General features: G+C 45.3%; 1 protein-coding gene across 3 annotated transcripts; it reads left to right on the top strand.

Moving 5' to 3' along the window:
- The first annotated feature begins 1,195 nt into the window (after positions 1–1,195).
- On the top strand, positions 1,196–6,133 carry LOC119356249. 3 transcript variants are annotated; one of them, XR_005171876.1, is made up of 7 exons: positions 1,196–1,659; positions 1,927–3,906; positions 3,975–4,178; positions 4,557–4,649; positions 4,847–5,308; positions 5,410–5,599; positions 5,878–6,133. XR_005171876.1 is itself a non-coding variant. In XM_037623189.1 (7 exons), the coding sequence occupies exons 1-6, from the start codon at positions 1,243–1,245 to the stop codon at positions 5,503–5,505; spliced, it is 3,252 nt and encodes a 1,083-aa protein (XP_037479086.1). In that variant the 5' UTR covers positions 1,197–1,242; the 3' UTR covers positions 5,506–5,551; positions 5,878–6,133. The 3 variants fall into 3 exon arrangements, 2 of the variants coding, with proteins under 2 accessions (XP_037479086.1, XP_037479085.1); XM_037623189.1 differs by having other exon boundaries at positions 1,197–1,659; positions 5,410–5,551; XM_037623188.1 differs by having other exon boundaries at positions 1,197–1,659; positions 5,410–5,509.
- Positions 6,134–20,040: the final 13,907 nt, after the last annotated feature.

The following is a 20,040-nucleotide window of genomic DNA, read 5'->3' on the forward strand; positions in this document are numbered from 1 at the left end:
TGGACCGCTTTCCCACTTTTTTTTATTTCTTCTCTCTCATTTCTCTCTATCCCAATGAATCATTGCATGTGTTTGGACAATTTAGGAGAACATGACTGCTTGTATAGACGAATGAGGGGGTTCAGAGCGGGCACGCCCAAGCATTGTACGGGGACAAATGAGGAATCAAATTAGCCCAATCCAATTGAAGAACATAGAAACCGAACGGGGAGACTATTTTGGCCTTGCAGTGGTCCCGCGGCCTCAAAGAACCATGCATTTGCGTTATAAAAACCCCCAGAAAGACAAGAGATAAATGAATTTCGTATGTTGTTTGTTCACATCACACATTATTTGTTTTATTAACTTATGTGGGCATTGGCGAACCAACCTGTGGTTGAGATGGTTAGGTGGACAGTGGTATCCCCAACCCATCAGGGTTCAAATCCTGGTGCTCGCATTATTCCTGGATTTATTCCAGGATTTCCGGCGATGCGCTTTCAGTGGGAGGAGATGTTCCCGTCGACGATGAGGCGCCTACGGTGACTTCGTAAATCTCAAGATGATATACCAGCTCAGTCTCTCGGAGGTGCTCATAGGGGTAGGGTGTGCTTGTGTGCGTTCATAGGGATGAATGTATGCGCGTGTATATGAGCGCTTATATCTGTACTGATACTCAAAAAAACTGATGTGGACACTATTTTCATGGTGTCTACACCCACTGATTTTTCAGGATTTAAGTGAAATGTTTTTAGTGAATTTGCTCAAATCTGTTCGTCGTTCGTCTTCGTTCGTGTGTTTTCAGGTTGGATCTTTTTGATCTACACTCTTCATCTGCGGCGGTTGCTGTTCTGGTGCGTTGGTTCTATGGGGCCTTAGCATGATGACTTACTGACTGTCTACTACAACAACGTTTGTTCGGCTCCGGCGAGGGAGAGGCGATGACAGCGGCGCGCCTTCGGCTCGCTTCAGTCTTGTAGTCGTCACTAGATGGTCTACAGATTTTGATGTAATTTTTATTATTTTTAGTGTTCGTTGTACTACCATGATTGAAGATGAATAGATTAAATGTTTTTTCGAAAAAAATGTTTTTAGAAAGTTCCGGCAGCAGTGCAAGCCAGCCCAGCGGCGAAGGGGAAAGGTAAGCACGCAAAACCCAAGCCCACCGCGGCGCCGCAAACCCCAAGCCCACATCCACCGTGACCGTGCCTGCCCCGCCGCCGAAACGGGACGGAAACCACGCCCTAAGCTTGCTCGAATGCGATGGCGCCACCGCCGCTAGCCACGGCGGCGGCGGCCGAGGACACCGCAGAGCTCCTGGAGGTGCGCTGCGTGGGGTGCAGCGAGACGTTGGAGGTGGAGCGGGGGCTGACGGAGTTCGTCTGCCCCGACTGCGCCACGCCGCAGTCGCTCCCCCCGGAGCTCATGCCGCCGCCCCGGCGGAGGGCGCTGCCCCTTCCCCGCGGCGCCGCGGACGCGCGCGGGGCGAGGCTGCCGTGCGGCGCCTGCGGCGAGCTCCTGAGCGTGCCGGTCGGGCTATCGCGCTGCGCCTGCCCTTTCTGCGGCGCCGAGCTGGCCGTCGACTCAGCCCGCCTCCGGAATTACATCCTGACCTCCGCCGCAGCGGCCGTCGCACCGCGCTCCTCGGCATCCGTCCCTCCGATTGTTGCTGCCCGGGAGGTATATATACTGTGATTTTGGTATTGCAGAGTCGAAAATTTTGCAATACATTTGGGGAAAAAAACTACCTTTTTTTGCGCCATAATACATCTCACGCTGGTTTTAATTAAGTGTAGAACAAAGAGCCTTTTTGGCATTTCCCCCCTTATCTGGTGATTTCATATATGCAACTTTGTAGTGTGTCTAGCTCAGTTGATGCACACTCCCACTGGCACCTGGGTATCCATCAAGATTCATAGTGCTCACCTTTCTTTTCCTGTGATGCAGAGATGGCAAGAGCGTCCTAGTTACGCAACGCGTGCAGGGCTACACCAAGCAGAACCTGATGCGGGGTTAATTCCTCCACGCAGGACGCAGGTAGAGCGTCCCAGTCGTCTCATTCACGTGCACCGGGATGAACAAGAGTATCCTGATCATATGATTGATCGAGAGGAGATACATGTGTCTCATGAGACTGTTGCAAATCATAGCCGTCAGGGAAATCGACCTTCACTTGGCCGTGGTATTGTAGGTAATGAGGAGAGACAAGTTTTTCCTCAAAATGCAAATGAGATCAGAAATCATGTAAATGATCAGCGCCCTAGTTACCATATTCAGCCAAAGCGAGCGCAGCTGGCACGCCTGCATAGAGTCATTCATTCAGAGGAGATGCAGGATGGGCCTCTCAGCCATGAAATTTATAGAGAGGCGAGACATACTGAATTCATATACGAGGCTACTGCAACTCATAGAAACCAGAGAGTTGGATGCTCCACTGGCCCCCAAACTCCAAGTCTAGGGGAGAGGCATATGGGGACTCCTACTCAGATCATACATCAGGCGCACAAACAGCCTTATCATTTAAGTCATGCGGAAGGCAGTCAGATAGACTGTCTAGATGTGGATGGGGTGGTTCATCCGCCAGTCAACCAAGCAAATCATGGAGAAGAGGCATCCACTGTGATGATCGATAAAATGTTTTCAAGGGAGAGCACTTGGCCTACTGGATGTTCAGTTGGGCCCAACTCTGTTAATGGAGAGAAGAGAAAGGCATCAACCACAAATCAAGTCAAGCAACATATGCAAAAAGAACAGTCTGATGCAACTCCTTCAGAACACACACAGAAAGAGCATCCGGATCAGGCAATTCGTGAGCCTACCAATCATCTAACTAATACAGAAGCGATGTACTCTTTTCCTATAAAGGAGACTACTGCAAGGTGTAGCAAGCAGAAAAAATCAGAGTTAGTTAATGCCAAGACTATTGCCGAGAAGAGACATATGGAGTCACTGAACCACAATATACAACAGGCAGAAGGGCAGACCTCTGATACTGATAGTCATGAAATCCAGGTCGATTTTGAGCGTCAAAGTAAGGCTAATGAGAGGCATGGCAACACTTCAACTCTTAACGGGCAGGAACATTTTACACCTCCGAATAAGCTGGCTGATCTAAAACAGAAAAATGTATGCACTAATGATGAAATCCAGAAGGAGCAGACTGAAGGTAATGTTTCCAAGCAGACTAGTGGTTGGACTCAGAAGAAGAATAGAAAAGGCTCAATAGCTTCATCAAATGATGGGCTTCAGCTTAAACATAGTAAACGTTTGGCCAAAGATTCATCTGCTGCCATGGAAAATAAACCTCTAGAAAGCGACCCTGGCGACCTGCAGAATTTTGGTCATAATGTCCAAGTGCCAGCAGATGCTATGGATGATGAATCAATTAAATGGGTGCCTCTTCAGCAGTGTCCCCCCTCTCCAGATTGTGAAGTGTCAGTTGCCACGACAGACACTGATTCTGTAGAAAGTGATGACGATGAGGACTATGTTGTATCTCCAAATCAAAGCATGTCTGAGTCTGACCATCCTGATAATGATGAGGACTATTGCCGATCTGTACATAAGGTGCCTCAGGAAATCTCTGATGAATCAGATGACCCCGATGTAACCACAACTCCTTTAGTTCCTGATATGTCTGACCCCGAGCATTTCGCGCGGAATTATTTACCTCTAGAGGTCAGAAGGGCCCTTGCAAAGGGAAAGAAAGCAGGAGGTCGTCTTTGTCTCAAAGTGTGGACCTTGCCCAAGGGTGTACAGATACCGGTCTCCTTGAACACTTCGGGCCTGCCAATCGGAGAAAATGCAATCATGTTGATTAACTTTCTAGGTGCACTGGCACGAGATGCAGTGTTGGCACCTCTCACATATGTAAGTTGGAAAAGATTTCCAAAGGAGAACAAGGATGTTATGTGGCACATTGTTAAGGTATGCATTACTAATGTTGGTTTTTTCCTGCCTGCAACTTTTTTCACACTGCTTATTCTTTGGTATAGCTTAAATTTGATGTTGATCCACCTCGCGAGTTGTCGATCCTGAGCTCCATAAGAAACAAGTGGAAGTTTTGGAAATGTCACCTAAAACTGAAACACCACGATCCTCATATAACTGAAGAGGAACGTCTTGCTGATCGAGATCCTCGTGTCCCAAAGGAACAATGGCGAGCCCTTATTGCATATTGGAATACGGAAAAGGCAAAGGTAGTGCTGTGCATTCTCTTTTGTTTGTTGTAACACTGTACCCCCTCTGTTTCAAAAAAGAAGTCCTTTTAGCACCTCCATTTTTTCTCAAAATACTTGTCCTTCTACACTTCCAACGCAAAGTTAACTCATTTGTATTCTTGCTTTGCCCTTTAATCAATGTCGTCAGAAAAGAGCTAATTAACTCTTGTGCTTGCATGCCTTGCTTCATGGGAAGAAAAATGTAATTTAATGACCTTGTGGTGAAAAATAGATGGGCCATATAGAGTTATAGACATTTTACCAACACTTAATTCTAGTGCCCAACTCTAAAAAGGACAACCATTTTGAAACGGAGGGTGTAGACGTTTTATGATTGACAAATGCTTTTAAACACAGGCCAGAAGTGCTGCAGGTAAAGCTTCTCGGGCGAAATCAACCTATATCAATAAAACCGGATCAAAGAGCTTTGCACGGATATTTCAGGAAGAGGTAACTCTTATTTCCTTGTGTTTCTATCTGGATGATTTGTTCATATGTTATTTGAATGAAAAGAAAAAAAATCCTATGTATTATATACCAGCAAGTCCATTACTATATTTTACATGTAACTATAAATCCGAACTCATAGTTTTTGCTCTTGTCTCCTGGACGCGCCCAAGAACTGAAATGCCTTGCTCACCTTGCAGTCACGATCTTGTGACCCTGCTCTTGAGAATCCAGAAAGCTCAGGAGACGATTATGCACGTGCCATGGGTGCGAAAAGGAGGGCTAGTGCACGCAGGTATACACCTGGGCCCTCCCCCAAAGACCTACAGGAAAGGTCAGACCCGCAAGCTGCAAGGGCCAAACGAAAGGCTGTAGATGAAGTCTCCACACCGAGAAAGAAGGTGGTAGTAACAGAGGAAAGTCGCCCCAAAAACTCTCAGGAAAATGCAGTCTTGGAAGCTGCGAGGGCTAAAAGAAGGGCTGAAGATGAGGCAGCCGCTCTAAGGAAGAAGGTGATAGTGATGGAGGAAAGTCAGAAAAAGCTGCAGGAGGACTTGGCAAGAGTGACAAAAGCAATGAGTGCTATGCAGAAGATGATGTCAACTGGTGCCTTACCAAATGGAATAACGGATGAACCAGTGATGCTACCAAGTTTCCAACAGGTAAAATCCTTTTAGTGAACTTATTTGACTGTGGGAGATATGTAGCTGATATTGGCTTGCGACAATGTATCTAAACCAGACCTTTTCTTGTTATGTGCCAGGAACGAAATGAAGCGAACTCCGATGATGTTCTGGAGCCGCATATTGTTTACTCAGGGCCACGTCATCCTTCCTCGCATAATCAACGGACTCGATGAGATGGTAATTCCATCTCATATGTCCAAATGCAGACTCGATGAGATGGTAATACCATCTCATTATGTCCAAATACGCCTCCTCGAGAGCTGGGAGGTGAAACAATAATAATTAAACCCAAAATGTTTAAGAGTATGTGGTTTACTGAAAGCAGCTAAATGCACCTGAGCTCACATGCACCTGCGGTGAACAGGATAATAAACATAACTTAATTGTCAAAAAAATAGTGAATTTTTTCCATGAAATTTACAAGCATAAAAAGGACTAGGGAGTCTACACGCCTCGCTGTTTTTCTTTCTTTCAGAAATGCACATCCCCTTTTTTTTTAAAAATCTGTGCGCCTTTGACTTATCGGGCTCATTCTTGTTTTGCAGATTGGACCTGATCGACTGATACTTCGGGTACAAAGCGGCACTAGTGTTCGCCATTTAGCCGGATCTTAGTTTTATAGGCACCATTTATGGTTTCTCTCGGGTAGAAGTGATCACATTTCACCCATATGATCGCAATCTCTTGTCATGTTTCTTGCACTGTTGTAAGAGGGCAACTAGTTGTCTATCCTGATATGTAGGACTGAGAAGAGAACTAATCATATTTTGCTGATATTTTGCTGATATATGTGATGACAAAGGAGTGTTGCCCGAACATAAGCAAAATTTACCAATGTCGTTAAGGAACTTCGTTTTCAAACTTGACGGCGTGTCGCTGAAGTGACGCCATGGCATCTTCTATATCTAAATAGCTAGTCCCCACTATCTTATTTCTCTCGACATGCAAGCATGACACCTCATCATTGAACATGCATGGAAAAAGGTCCACCTCAAAATGCAATTATCAATAATAAAAATCCACCTCAACATGCAAACATTCATGCATGGAAAACTCCATTCAATGATGCTATTTACATTTACATCTTATATTAGTTCAAGAATTAGTATTTCAAATATTCATTTTTCATATAACCAAAACCTAATTGAAATATTGAAAAACAGTCCCGCAACAACGTGCGGGGCATCATCTAGTTTCTAAAGTTGTCGGCCACAGCATAGCCAAATAACCTGGCAGAGGGAAATATTAATGCCACATCTCAATTTGTATATGTTATGGAAGGTTATATCTGTCAAAATGGAAGGTCATATTAAGACCAAAATGATCTGTTGGCTTGTTTGCTCTGATGTACACATGTAAAGAAGCTGAAAATGATTCCAACTAAATATGAAGCTGAGCGGGAGTAGATTTCTTCCTATGTTCTGCCATTTGCTGTATCCTTAAAAGCTTGGCATATCTTCCATGACACATGCTTGGAGCACAGCCCCAAGCAGAGTGAGATGTGCCCTATACATATCTTCAGGATTCACTGCGGTGCTGCCGTCGCACGCCCCTATCCCTCCGCTCTCCACCTAGTTGGAAGATGCAAATTGTAGATCATTCTGTTCCAATAGGACTGCGATTGCTGATGCTAATGTTAGGAGGAACTGAGGTCGAGTTACATCATGTTGTTAGTCACCGGATTTGCTCTATCTTATTTAAGCTACAACGTGGAATGTTTTGTTTTGATGAAATGAATTATAAGCTTTGCACTCTAACACTCCTACCTAAACTATGAAATCATTTGCAACAATCCTACACTTTTCTAAACCATTTAACATGAACCCCACCCTTGGTATGGATAGTCGTTTTTTCTATTTCGGTGTTTGTAGAAAATGTGAAAAATATTCATGGATGTAAGGAATGCTATGAAACGATAACTCGCAAAGCTCATAAAAAAGGAGGGATAAATAAATCCATGTTGCCTTTGCTTTGAAAAAAAACACAAAAAGAAACATGAAGTGCCATATGTTTAGTATGCATCTTTGTATAGGTTATCATTTGCAATATTCCCTACGTTTGTGAATTATTTCAGAATTTTATGGAACATTTGAGTTAAGGACATGTCTAAGGTATGGAGTGGCTTTGTCTCTTAGAGTACCCAAATAGCCTGAAACAATTTTTGAGTGTAAATAATGCTACCATGAGAACAATAAAAGGCATTTGTGTAGCAGAGAAATAATAAGAAAATAGATAAAAGAATTACACATGCTATTTTCACATGACACTTTTGTTATGATTTTTTGTGGGGTAGCGTCTCATGGTGTCTACACCTGATTTTTCCATCAATTTTGAAAATCCACAAAATGCAGAACAACTATACAAAACCAGGATTAGGGTTTAAGTTAATTGAATTTAATAAGTTCACGATTCAATATAAAATAGATGAATAAGTCACAATTCAAATCGAATCAAATGCCATAGTTCATACATTTAAAATCCATTACATACTACTCCCTCTGCAAAGAAATATAAGATCGTTTAGATCACTAATAGACTCTATTAGTGATCTAAACGATCTTATATTTCTTTACAGAGGGAGTACCTCATTTCTGAAATGTATGCCGTTAGAACCTTTTACACAAACTGCAATGCAAGACCTCATTTCATTCACAGTCATCATATGACATACGGAAATAAATGAAAGCATTTTCATGTGCAAAGATGGTGGGGATGAGATGTAAGAAAAACCGGCTTCTGCGCACTGAGCTAGATTTTGTAAGTTCAAACCCCTCTTCGGATTATTTGTCGTTGCATTTTGGTCATGCTTGGTTGCACGCCAAAAATTAGCTAGTCAATACTTTGGCATACCAAAATTCTGCAACTCCAAAATTTACAAAGAAATTGCCAAGTCTTGTGAGATGACCAACACAAGTTGATAATTAGTCAACTGGTAGCCAAATTCTCTTAGCTTGCTCGTGTATTATCCGCGAACTTTTGGCTAGCCAATGTGTTAGTAAGTTAATCTTTGTAATGCCAAAACTTATTGGTAACTGTGAACCAACCTGCGGTTGAATGGTTAGAAGGACGGTGATATCTTCAGTCCATCAGAGTTAAAGTCCTAGATGACACGTGGAAAAGAATTCTATGAGACCAGGTGTAACGCCCTCGATGCGGCTATATCTCCTATGTGTCGAAGCACGACTTAGAGGCATAACCGCATTGAAAGCAATGTCGCAAATAAGGTAATCTTCACAACAACCCATGTAAATAGATAATAGGGGAAAATGATACATAGTTGGCTTACACTCGCCACGTCACACAAATACATGAATGACATTACAATCATCCAATACACTCATGGTCCGACTACGGTACCAAAATAAAAGATCAACCCCAACATGCGACACAGTCCCCGATCGCCCCAACTGGGCACCACTACTGATCATCTGGGAAAGACACATAGTAACGGCGCGAGTCTTCATCGAACTCCCACTTGAGCTCAAGCGCATCGTCTGGAACGGTATCATCGGTCCCTGCATCTGGTTTGGAAGTAATCTATGAGTCACGGGGACTCAGCAATCTCGCACCCTCGCGATCAAGACTATTTAAGCCTATAGGTAAGGCAAGATAATATGTGGAGCTGCAGCAAGCGACTAGCATATATGGTGGCTAACCTGTTCGCAAAAGAGAGCGAGAAGAGGAGGCAAAGCACGAACAAAGAACTATGATCAAGAAGTGATCCTAGAACAACCTACGTCAAGCATTACTCCAACACCGTGTTCACTTCCCGGACTCCGCCGAGAAGAGAGCATCACGGTAACACACGCGGTTGATTCATTTTAATTAAGTTAAGTTTCATGTTATCTACAACCGGACATTAACAAATTCCCATCTTCCCATAACCGCGGGCACGACTTTCGAAAGTTCAAATCCCTGCAGGGGAGTCCCAACTTAGCCCATCACAAGCTCTCACGGTCAACGAAGAATATTCCTTCTCCCGAGACATTCTGATCAGACTCGGCATCCCGGTTTTACAAGACATCCTCGACAATGGTAAAACTAAACTAGCAACATCGCCCGAATGTGTCGACAAATCCCGATAGGAGCTGCACATATCTTGTTCTCAGGGCACACCGGATTGTCCAAGGTACTGGTAGGCCAGCCCAGAGTTGCCCCTGGTGGCCACCGGCAGTTGACAGGTTGGACCAACACTCAGGGGAGCACTGGCCCGGGGGTTTAAATAAAGATGACCCTTGAGTCCGCGGAACCCAAGGGAAAAAAAAGGCTAGGTGGCGAATGGTAAAACCAAAGTTGGGCATTGCTGGAAGAGTTTTATTCAAGGCGAACTGTCAAGGGGTTCCTATTATAACCCAGCCGCGTAAGGAACGCAAAATCCGGGAACATAACACCGATACGATGGAAACTAGGGCGGCAAGAGTGGAACAAAACACTAGGCAAAAGGCCGAGCCTTTCACCCTTTACCAAGTATATAGGTGCATTAAGATAACCAGATAATATAGTAATATCCCAACAATAAACAATGTTCCAACAAGGAACGATCTTCAATCTTCACCTGCAACTAGCAACGTTATAAGAGGGGCTGAGCAAAGCGGTAACATAGCCAATCAACGGTTTGCTAGGACATGGTGGGTTAGAGGCTTGACATGGCAATTTGGGAGGAATCATAAGAAAGTGGTAGGTATCGTAGCATAGGCATAGAAAAAGAGCAAGCATCTAGCAAGCAAAGATAGAAGTGATTTCGAGGGTATGATCATCTTGCCTTCAAAGTTGTCAGAGTTGACTTGATCCTCGTAAGCAAACTCAACGGGCTCCTCATTAGCGAACTCGTCTCCTGGCTCTACCCAAACAAGACAAACAAGCAAAAGGAACACAATCAACCACGTGCAATGCTCAAACAACATGATGCGAACATGGTATGCTATGCGGGATGCGATATGTGATGCATATGCAAGATTTAACAAGGAATGATTGAACCTGGCCTCAATTTGGAAACCCAAGAGTGCCACTGGAAAGGTGAGGTGATTTCGGTTGGAATCGATATAAAGATCACCGAAATCGGATGCACAATTTGGAAATGGCAAGCAAAACAAATATGACACCGGTCTGCGATAATCAGCAAGTACAAGTAGCCATCTAAATGCATCAAGATAAATATGCTATAGCACTCAAACATGACAACAAAATACACGGCAGGGATCCATTCATGATGCTTGACAAAAGATGAACACTGAGCTACGGCTAATTCATCCATTAGCAGGTTCAAACAAGCATGGCAAAAGTGCAAATGATAACAGGTTTCAGACTTAGTGAAATTAACACAAGTCTAGAATATAACATCAGATAGCACACTTTGGAGCATAAAAACTACATGCTACAGGAACTTAACATGGCAAAGCAAGGCATGGCATGAAGCTACCCAAAGCACTTAACAAAAGTCCCTTAGTGACATTGAGACAAAAGGGATCAGAAAATACAATTGCAAGCATGTGAACATGGCAAAAACATAATCAGATTACAGACTTAGTGAAAAACTGAGCATGCAAATCTGTTAACGAGTAGGCATGTTTACGAGCTCGATGCACTCACTACAGAGCATGGAATGACAAAATAAGCATACACCCATCAAGAATACATGGCATAGAAGCTAGACATGGCAAGAACAACAACATAGCATGCACGTATCAATAACAACATCCTCGGCAAAATCGCTAACAAGTCAACAATCTGCCAGGATTCACGAAATAGCAAAAGTAGAACTCGATTGACTCAAGCTAGGGTGCTCCATAATTGCAAACAAAGACATGGATGGATAGATCACCACAATATTAACAAATCATCCTTACTGATCATCCTCAAAAGAGGCACGAATCACTAGGAAACAACATGAACATATGGCATAATGACAAAATCAGGACAAGGACTTAGAGAAATTCTAAAAGTCCCTGAAATCAGCATTAACGAATGCACTACTTTGCAAGCTTGTGCTAGTCACCACACACATCATAAAAATGCATGGTAAGCACCTATATAAAGATGGCATAGCATATAACAAAACTCATGTAGAGCTCAGGATCATATCATGCACACATTAATCATGGCAAAAAATGACAAATAGCTATTTGATGAAACAGATCTGACAATTTTATCACATAGCCCTCTTTCAATAGCATTTTGGGCATCAAGATGAGCTCAAAAGAAAATGATGCAATGAGATGAAATGGTGTACTCTCTGAGATGAACATTTTGATATGCTACACGCACAAATCGGAGCTACGGATGCAGAGTTATAACATGCCAAAGTTGCAAGAAAATTAGGGTTTTGGGGCAAAAGTCAACCCTTCGTCCCAGATCCAGATCTGGCGCGGATTTCGAGGATCGACGGAAAACTTCGCCGGAACAGTGGACGACGGCGGCCGGAGTGGTACTTGGCTCCGGAGTTGGCCGGAGTTCATCGTGGAACTTGGAGACCCGGCCGGAGGAGGAGATGACGGAGAGGCTCGCCGCGGTGGTGGCTCCGAGCGGCGCTGTTAGGCGCGGTGGGGCGGCGGCTGACGGGTTCCGGCGAGGGGCCGGCGATGGGGCGGCGTGGTGGCGAAGTGGCGTCGGGCGGAGGAAGGCGGCGGCTCGGGCGCCGCGGAGGAGGAGGACGAAGGCGTGCGGGCAGGGCGACTCGCGGGGAGGGTCGGCCTCGGGCCCGGCGGGCTTTGGCGGCGGCGGATGGCGGGAAGCCACGTGGCAGGCGGCGATAGGTCGGGTGGCGGCGGGCGGACGTGTCCGGTCCGATCCGGACGCGTCCGGCGGCGGGAGGAGGAAGAAAGCTAGGGTTAGGGGGTGTTTTTGACCCGAAATTTCGGGGGGAGGTCTAGTTTTATAGGTAGGAGGAGCTAGGAGGCTCCAAATGGAGTGCGGTTTTCGGCCATGCGATCGTGATTGAACGCTCTAGATGATGGAGAGGGTTTAGGTTGGTTTTGGGCCAAATTGGAAGGGTGTTGGGCTGCAACACAAACGCGGCCTTCTCGGTCCCTCGGTTAACCGTTGGAGTATCAAACGAAGTCCAAATGGCACGAAAATTGACAGGCGGTCTACCGGTAGTAAACCAAGGCCGCTTGGCAAGTCTCGGTCCAATCCGGAGATGTTTAACCCCCACACACAAAAAAAGGTAGAAAGGGACACCGGAGGAGATAGGAGCGTCGGAATGCAAAATGGACAACGGGGAAAATGCTCGGATGCATGAAACGAACACGTATGCAAATGCAATGCACCTGACAACATGATATGAGATGCATGACAAAGGCAACAACACACGAAGACAAAAACCCGAACCCGAGTAAATAAAATAACTTAGTGCCAGAAACGGCAAGAGTTGGGATACATATAAGGTAAATTACATCCGGGGTGTTACAACACTCCACCACTATGAAAGGATCTCGTCCCGAGATCTAGGACTGGAAAAACGCCGGGTACTCAGAACGGAGGTGATCCTCGCGTTCCCAGGTGGCTTCACGGTCGGAATGGTGTGACCACTTGACTTTGAGGAATTTGATTGACTTATTGCGAGTCTTGCGTTCAGTCTCTTCAAGAATAGCAACTGGGTGCTCACGATAAGAAAGATCTTCTTGGAGATCAATGTCTTCGAAGTTGACGGTGCGGTCAGGGGTTTTGAAGCACTTGCGGAGCTGAGAGACATGGAACACGTCGTGCACGTTTGCAAAGTTTGAAGCAAGCTCGACTTGATAGGCAAGATCGCCTCTCTTGCTGATGATCTTGAAAGGACCCACGTATCTAGGGGCAAGCTTCCCTTTGATACCGAAGCGATGAGTACCTTTCATTGGAGAGACGCGGAGGTACACATGGTCTCCGATCTCGAAAGCCAAATCACGATGCTTACTATCATAGTAGCTCTTCTGGCGCGATTGCGCTGCTTTGAGGTTATCACGAATGACTTTGCACATTTCCTCTGCCTCTGTGATCAAGTCATTTCTGAGAAGTTGACGTTCATCGGTCTCTGACCAGTTAAGAGGGGTATGACACTTCCTGCCATAGAGAATTTCAAATGGGGCCTTGCCCGAACTCGCTTGAAAGCTGTTGTTGTAGGAGAACTCGGCATATGGAAGACAATCTTCCCACTTCATACCGAAAGAGATAACGCAAGCCCTGAGCATATCTTCGAGAATCTGATTGACACGCTTGATGGCCACTAGTTTGAGGATGAAAAGTTGTGCTAAAACGGATGTTGGTGCCCATGGCCTTCTGAAAAGAATCCCAAAACTTGGAGGTAAAGATGCTGCCACGGTCTGAAGATATCAACTGTGGAATGCCATGCAGAGAGACAATTCGAGAGGTATACAGCTCCGCCAATTGAGCTGCAGTGATAGACTCTTTGATAGGCAGGAAATGAGCCACTTTAGTGAGTTTGTCGATGACAACGAATATAGCATCATTGCCACGCTTGGACTTTGGAAACCCAGTCATGAAGTCCATCTCAATGTGGTCAAACTTCCATTCTGGAATGGCAAGAGGTTGGAGGAGACCAGCTGGTCGTTGGTGTTCTGCCTTCACTCTTCTGCAGACATCACATTCATTCACGAACTGAGCAATCTCGTGCTTCATTCGAGTCCACCAATAAGCCTGCTTGAGGTCCTGGTACATCTTCGTACTCCTAGGGTGGATAGAGAGGAGTGAATTGTGAGCCTCGTTCATAATGACTTTATGAAGGTCACCTTTAGGCACAATAATGCGATCCTCGAAGAAGAGAGTATCCTTGTCATCAAGGCGATAGCACTTGTACTTGGGTTGACTCTTGGCAATCCCAATCTTCACCTTCTTCACCATAGCATCAAGAAGTTGAGCCTCACAAATATGGTCTTCCAAAGTAGGAGAGACTTGGAGGTTGGCGAGGAAACCTTGAGGAACAACTTGAAAATTGAGTTTGCGGAAAGCTTCACAAAGCTCGGGTTGGTAGGGCTTGAGAATCAGACTGTTGCAGTAAGCCTTCCTGCTCAATGCGTCAGCAATCACATTGGCCTTTCCTGGAGTATATTCGATGCTCGGATTATACTCTTGAATCATTTCGACCCAACGAGTCTGCCTGAGGTTGAGATTAGGCTGAGTGAAGATGTACTTGAGACTCTTGTGGTCAGTGAAGATGTCCACTTTTCTTCCCAATAAGAGATGTCTCCAAGTCAAAAGAGCATGCACAACTACCGCCAACTCGAGGTCATGAGTGGGGTTGTTCTTCTCGTTGGGCTTCAACTGGCGAGAGGTATAAGCCACAACTTTCTTCTCTTGCATCAACACTGCACCAAGACCTTGAAGAGAGGCATCGCAGAAGACCTCGAACGGGTTGGATTCATCAGGAGGAGTCAGAACTGGAGCAGTGACTAATTTCTCTTTCAAAGTGTTGAAAGCGATGTCACATTCAGGAGACCAAACGTACTTGACGTGTTTCTGGAGAAGGTTTGAAAGAGCCTTCGCGATCTTTGAGAAGTTCTCAACGAACCTTCGACAGTAGCTTGCGAGGCCAAGGAAGCTGCGGAGTTGCTTCACATTCCGAGGTGGTTCCCAATTCACAATTGCAGACACCTTCTCAGGATTCACCGCTATGCCCTTGGCAGAGATGATATGCCCAAGATAGAGAACCTCATCGAGCCAAAACTCGCACTTTGAGAACTTGGCATAGAACTGATGTTCTCTGAGCTTATCGAGCACCAAACGCAAGTGCTTGGCATGATCTTCCTTGTTCTTCGAAAAGACCAGAATGTCATAGAGGTAGACCAAGAGGAAGTCATTTGTGTAGGCGTTGAAGATGAAGTTCATCATGCGAGAGAAAGTCAGATGAGCGTTGACGAGGCCAAAAGACATGACAGTGTATTCATATGAACCATAGCTTGTTCTGAAAGCCGTCTTGGGAATATCTTGCTCACGGATTCGAATCTGGTGATAGCCCATACGGAGATCAAGCTTGGAGAATACTTGAGCACCTTTGAGTTATTCGAACAGCTCATTGTTGTTGGGAAGTGGGTACTTGTTCTTGATAGTCTTCTTGTTCAATGGACGGTAGTCAACACAAAGTAGGTCTGTTCCATCCTTCTTCTTCACAAAAAGAACTCCACAACCCCACGGAGAAGAACTAGGTCGGATGAGACCCATTCGCTCTTGAATATCGAGTTGCTTCTTCAGGTCCTTCAACTCTTCAGGTCCAAGCTTGTAAGGACGTTTGCAAAGATGTTCCGTGCCAGGCTCAAGATCGATGACGAATTCAAATGGCCGGTGCGGAGGCATTCCTGGAAGCTCTTCTGGAAAGACGTCTTGATATTCGCAAATGACTGGAATTCGAGAGATGGCATCCAGTTCACCCTTCTCATTGAGAGAAAACAGACGGATGATATCATCACGAGCGGCAAAGACAATTACATCCTCAGACGAATGAGTCAATTGAATATGCCTGGCTGCACAATCAAGCTGAGCCTTGTGCTTAGAAAGCCAATCCATTTCGAGAATAAGATCAATATCCGAGTCACCAAGAACCGTAGGAGAAGACAGAAACTTGTAGTCACCCAAAGTGATAGTAACATCCGGAACAATTGAGTTAGCATTCATGCGCCTACCGGGAGAGACAACTGCTATCGGTCTAGGCAAAACTTGCAAAGCCAACTCATGCTTAGATGCAAAAGGTCTTGAGATGAAACAATGTGATGCACCAGTGTCAAAAGGAACTTTAGCTGGAATATCGTTAGCAAGAAGGTTACCCATGATGACATCTGACGAGTCCTCTGCCTGAGCTGCATTCATCAAGTTGACCTTGGCATGCTTGGGGTTATGCTTGACCACAACTGTACTTGCTGATCTCACAGGAGGAGGAGGAGGGAGACTCCTCTGATTGAAGCATTTGTTGGCATAGTGACCCTTCTGTTGGCACTTGTTGCACGTGACCTCCGAGAGCGGACGGTGATACGGAGCACTCGATCTTGGAGCTTGAGACGAAGTCTTGTTCTGAAAGCCAGGGTTAGGTGGGTGGGAAGATCCACTGCCACCTTTGCTCTTCTGCTGAAAAGGCTGACGGAACGGAGGAGGAGGAAGCCAATACTTCTGCTGCTTAGCCACTTGAGTTGAGGAAGAAGGAGTAGCATCTCTGACTCGCTTCTTGGAAGCATCGCACTTCAGTTGAGCAGTCTCTTGCTTCATTGCCATGTTGTAAAACTTATCGTACCTCTTGGGCTCAAAGAGAACGAGAGCTAGCTGGATTTCTTCTCTGAGACCACCCCTGAACTGATATATCATGCTCTTCTCGTCAGGGACGTCCTTCTTAGCAAAACGGGCGAGCTTCTGAAACATCTTGTTGTACTCGTAGACAGACATAGAGCCTTGCTTCAGGTTGCGGAATTCCTCACGCTTGCTTTCAACCACGCTCTGAGGAATATGATGAGCTTTGAAGTCTTGACAGAATTCATCCCAGGTAATCACACGGCCTCCTCTGGAATCTTTGTACTGCTGAAACCATTCTGCAGCTTGGTCTTTGAGTTGGAAGGAAGCGAACTTGACAAAGTCCTCAGGCCTGACGTTACTGCACTCGAAATGCTTGCATATGTCCACGAGCCAATCATCAGCGTCTGTTGCCTCAACACAATTGCTGAAGGTCTTTGGCTGGTTAGCAAGGAACTGGTTGAGTGTAGTAAAGTGATTTTGATTGTTGCCTTGGCCCTGGTTCCCTTGATTGCGCTCTTGAATAAGTTGCATGATCAGCTGCGTGTTTGCATTGGTAGCGGCCGTCACAGCTTGCCATGCCTCCGGAGGTGGAGGTGGTGGTGGCGGATCAGGATTCGGAGTCGTGCGCGTTGGAGGAGCCATCCTGAAGAGGTTGACATCCATTAGCACATTGACAAACAAATATCGAAGCTGAATCAAACAGGTTGAAATTGCAACATAAAGTCTTCACATCCGAACAAAATGAACGAATGCATTCCAATTGAAATGGTCACATATCCATAAATTGAGAAGCCACTTAGAATTGAGGTAGAAGAATAAAACCAACAAGTTACGGAACAAGAACGAATACTCGGTGAGGATTACCCAATCCCAAACCAAATATCCGCGGAAGAAGAACTAGAGCTACAAGAATTCCCACCTATGAAACTCCCGAACCTTTCCGGTTATGCAATCAGGTGTTGGGGATACAGGGGAAGCATAATACTCACCCAAATCTAGCAAATCCTACATCCAGCTGTATCCATCCTTCAACACATAACCGAGAAAAACTTCGGAAATCATCTACCTCAACCTTCGAAAAGCATCCGTTATACAAGTTATGACAATACTCCCGAACTCCCGCCCCAGTACTGGGTGGCGTCGAGGTTATCTCACCAACAACTGCATAAAAGAGATTTTCGATGTCGGCGAAACTAAACTCAGGTATTCCAGAATTGCAACGATAAAATTGTGACGACAACACCTCGGAGCTCAACTCCCCGGGACACTGCCACAACCCCTAAATGACAGGAGGCACCAAGAACAATGTTCTTGTCACAAATCGATCGGAACGATTCCAAGATACCCGCGTGATCCTAAATTTTTTTAGTGAAATTTGAGAAGAGAAGAGTCAAAACTCTATGACAGGATGCCTTACCAGAGCGATGAAGGGGCTGGGGAGTAAAAAGAATTCCTAACTCTCCGATATATATAATTCCTAAATGACTCAAAACATTTTTCTAGACTCAACAACGCCAGCTATTCGATCAAGCAGGGGGGCTCCTAAGGTCGGGGAAGGATCTGATTACCAACTTGTAACGCCCTCGATGCGGCTATATCTCCTACATGTCCAAGCACGACTTAGAGGCATAACCGCATTGAAAGCAATGCCGCAAGTAAGGTAATCTTCACAACAACCCATGTAAATAGATAATAGGGGAAAAGGATACATAGTTGTCTTACACTCGCCACGTCACACAAATACATGAATAACATTACAATCATCCAATACACTCATGGTCCGACTATGGTACCAAAATAAAAGATCAACCCCAACATGCGACACAGTCCCCGATCGCCCCAACTGGGCACCACTACTGATCATCTAGGAAAGACACATAGTAACGGCGCGAGTCTTCATCGAACTCCCACTTGAGCTCAAGCACATCGTCTGGAACGGTATCATCGGTTCCTGCATCTGGTTTGGAAGTAATCTGTGAGTCACGGGGACTCAGCAATCTCGCACCCTCATGATCAAGACTATTTAAGCTTATAGGTAAGGCAAGGTAATATGTGGAGCTGCAGCAAGTGACTAGCATATATGGTGGCTAACCTGTTCGCAAAAGAGAGCGAGAAGAGGAGGCAAAGCACGAACGAAGAACTATGATCAAGAAGTGATCCTAGAACAACCTACGTCAAACATTACTCCAACACCGTGTTCACTTCCCGGACTCCGCCGAGAAGAGAGCGTCACGGTAACACACGCGGTTGATTCATTTTAATTAAGTTAAGTTTCATGTTATCTACAACCGGACATTAACAAATTCCCATCTGCCCATAACCGCGGGCACGACTTTTGAAAGTTCAAATCCCTGCAGGGGAGTCCCAACTTAGCCCATCACAAGCTCTCACGGTCAACGAAGGATATTCCTTCTCCCGAGACATTCCGATCAGACTCGCCATCCCGGTTTTACAAGACATCCTCGACAATGGTAAAACTAAACCAGCAACACCGCCCGAATGTGCCGACAAATCCCGATAGGAGCTGCACATATCTCGTTCTCAGAGCACACCGGATTGTCCAAGGTACCGGTAGGCCAGCCCAGAGTTGCCCCTGGTGGCCACCGGCAGCTGACAGGTTGGACCAACACTCAGGGGAGCACTGGCCCGGGGGTTTAAATAAAGATGACCCTTGAGTCCGCGGAACCCAAGGGAAAAAAGGCTAGGTGGCGAATGGTAAAACCAAAGTTGGGCATTGCTGGAAGAGTTTTATCCAAGGCGAACTGTCAAGGGGTTCCCATTATAACCCAACCGCATAAGGAACGCAAAATCCAGGAACATAACACCGATATGACGGAAACTAGGGCGGCAAGAGTGGAACAAAACACTAGGCAAAAGGCCGAGCCTTCCACCCTTTACCAAGTATATAGGTGCATTAAGATAACACGATAATATAGTGATATCCCAACAATAAACAATGCTCCAACAAGGAACGATCTCCAATCTTCACCTGCAACTAGCAATGCTATAAGAGGGGCTGAGCAAAGCGGTAACATAGCCAATCAACGGTTTGCTAGGACATGGTGGGTTAGAGGCTTGACATGGCAATTTGGGAGGCATGGTAAGTAAGTGGTAGGTATCGTAGCATAGGAATAGCAAAAGAGCGAGCATCTAGCAAGCAAAGATAGAGGAGAATTGTAGTGGAGGAGATTTCTTTTCCCCATTAGTCCCCCTCTTGAATTTCGGGACGAGATTTCTTGTAGTGGAGGAGAATTGTGATGCCCGGGTAATCAAGCTACAGTAACCCTGTACTAATGATGCCACATCAACTCGATTACTATTGCTAATCTCGCCTTAATTAGAAACCGATTCAAATTCAAATTCTAAGTCAAGTAAACAATAAAAAATTTCAAATATTAAAACTAAAATGTTCCGAGTGAGCCAAATAATGCATAGGTAATATTGGTGAAGAAACCAAAACTTTAGAAAATGTTTAAGTCCTTAAAAATAATTAAAACAGT

This window comes from Triticum dicoccoides, chromosome 2A, assembly GCF_002162155.2.
Source record: "Triticum dicoccoides isolate Atlit2015 ecotype Zavitan chromosome 2A, WEW_v2.0, whole genome shotgun sequence".
NCBI classification, from domain to species: Eukaryota; Viridiplantae; Streptophyta; class Magnoliopsida; order Poales; family Poaceae; genus Triticum; species Triticum dicoccoides.

Bases quoted from the DNA above. Each gene is read 5' to 3' on its own strand.
- LOC119356249 (XM_037623189.1), top strand. From the start codon at position 1,243: ATGGCGCCACCGCCGCTAGCCACGGCGGCGGCGGCCGAGGACACCGCA. The intron at 3,907-3,974 runs GTATGCATTACT...TCTTTGGTATAG, and splicing joins TTATGTGGCACATTGTTAAG to CTTAAATTTGATGTTGATCC. The intron at 5,309-5,409 runs GTAAAATCCTTT...GTTATGTGCCAG, and splicing joins TGCTACCAAGTTTCCAACAG to GAACGAAATGAAGCGAACTC.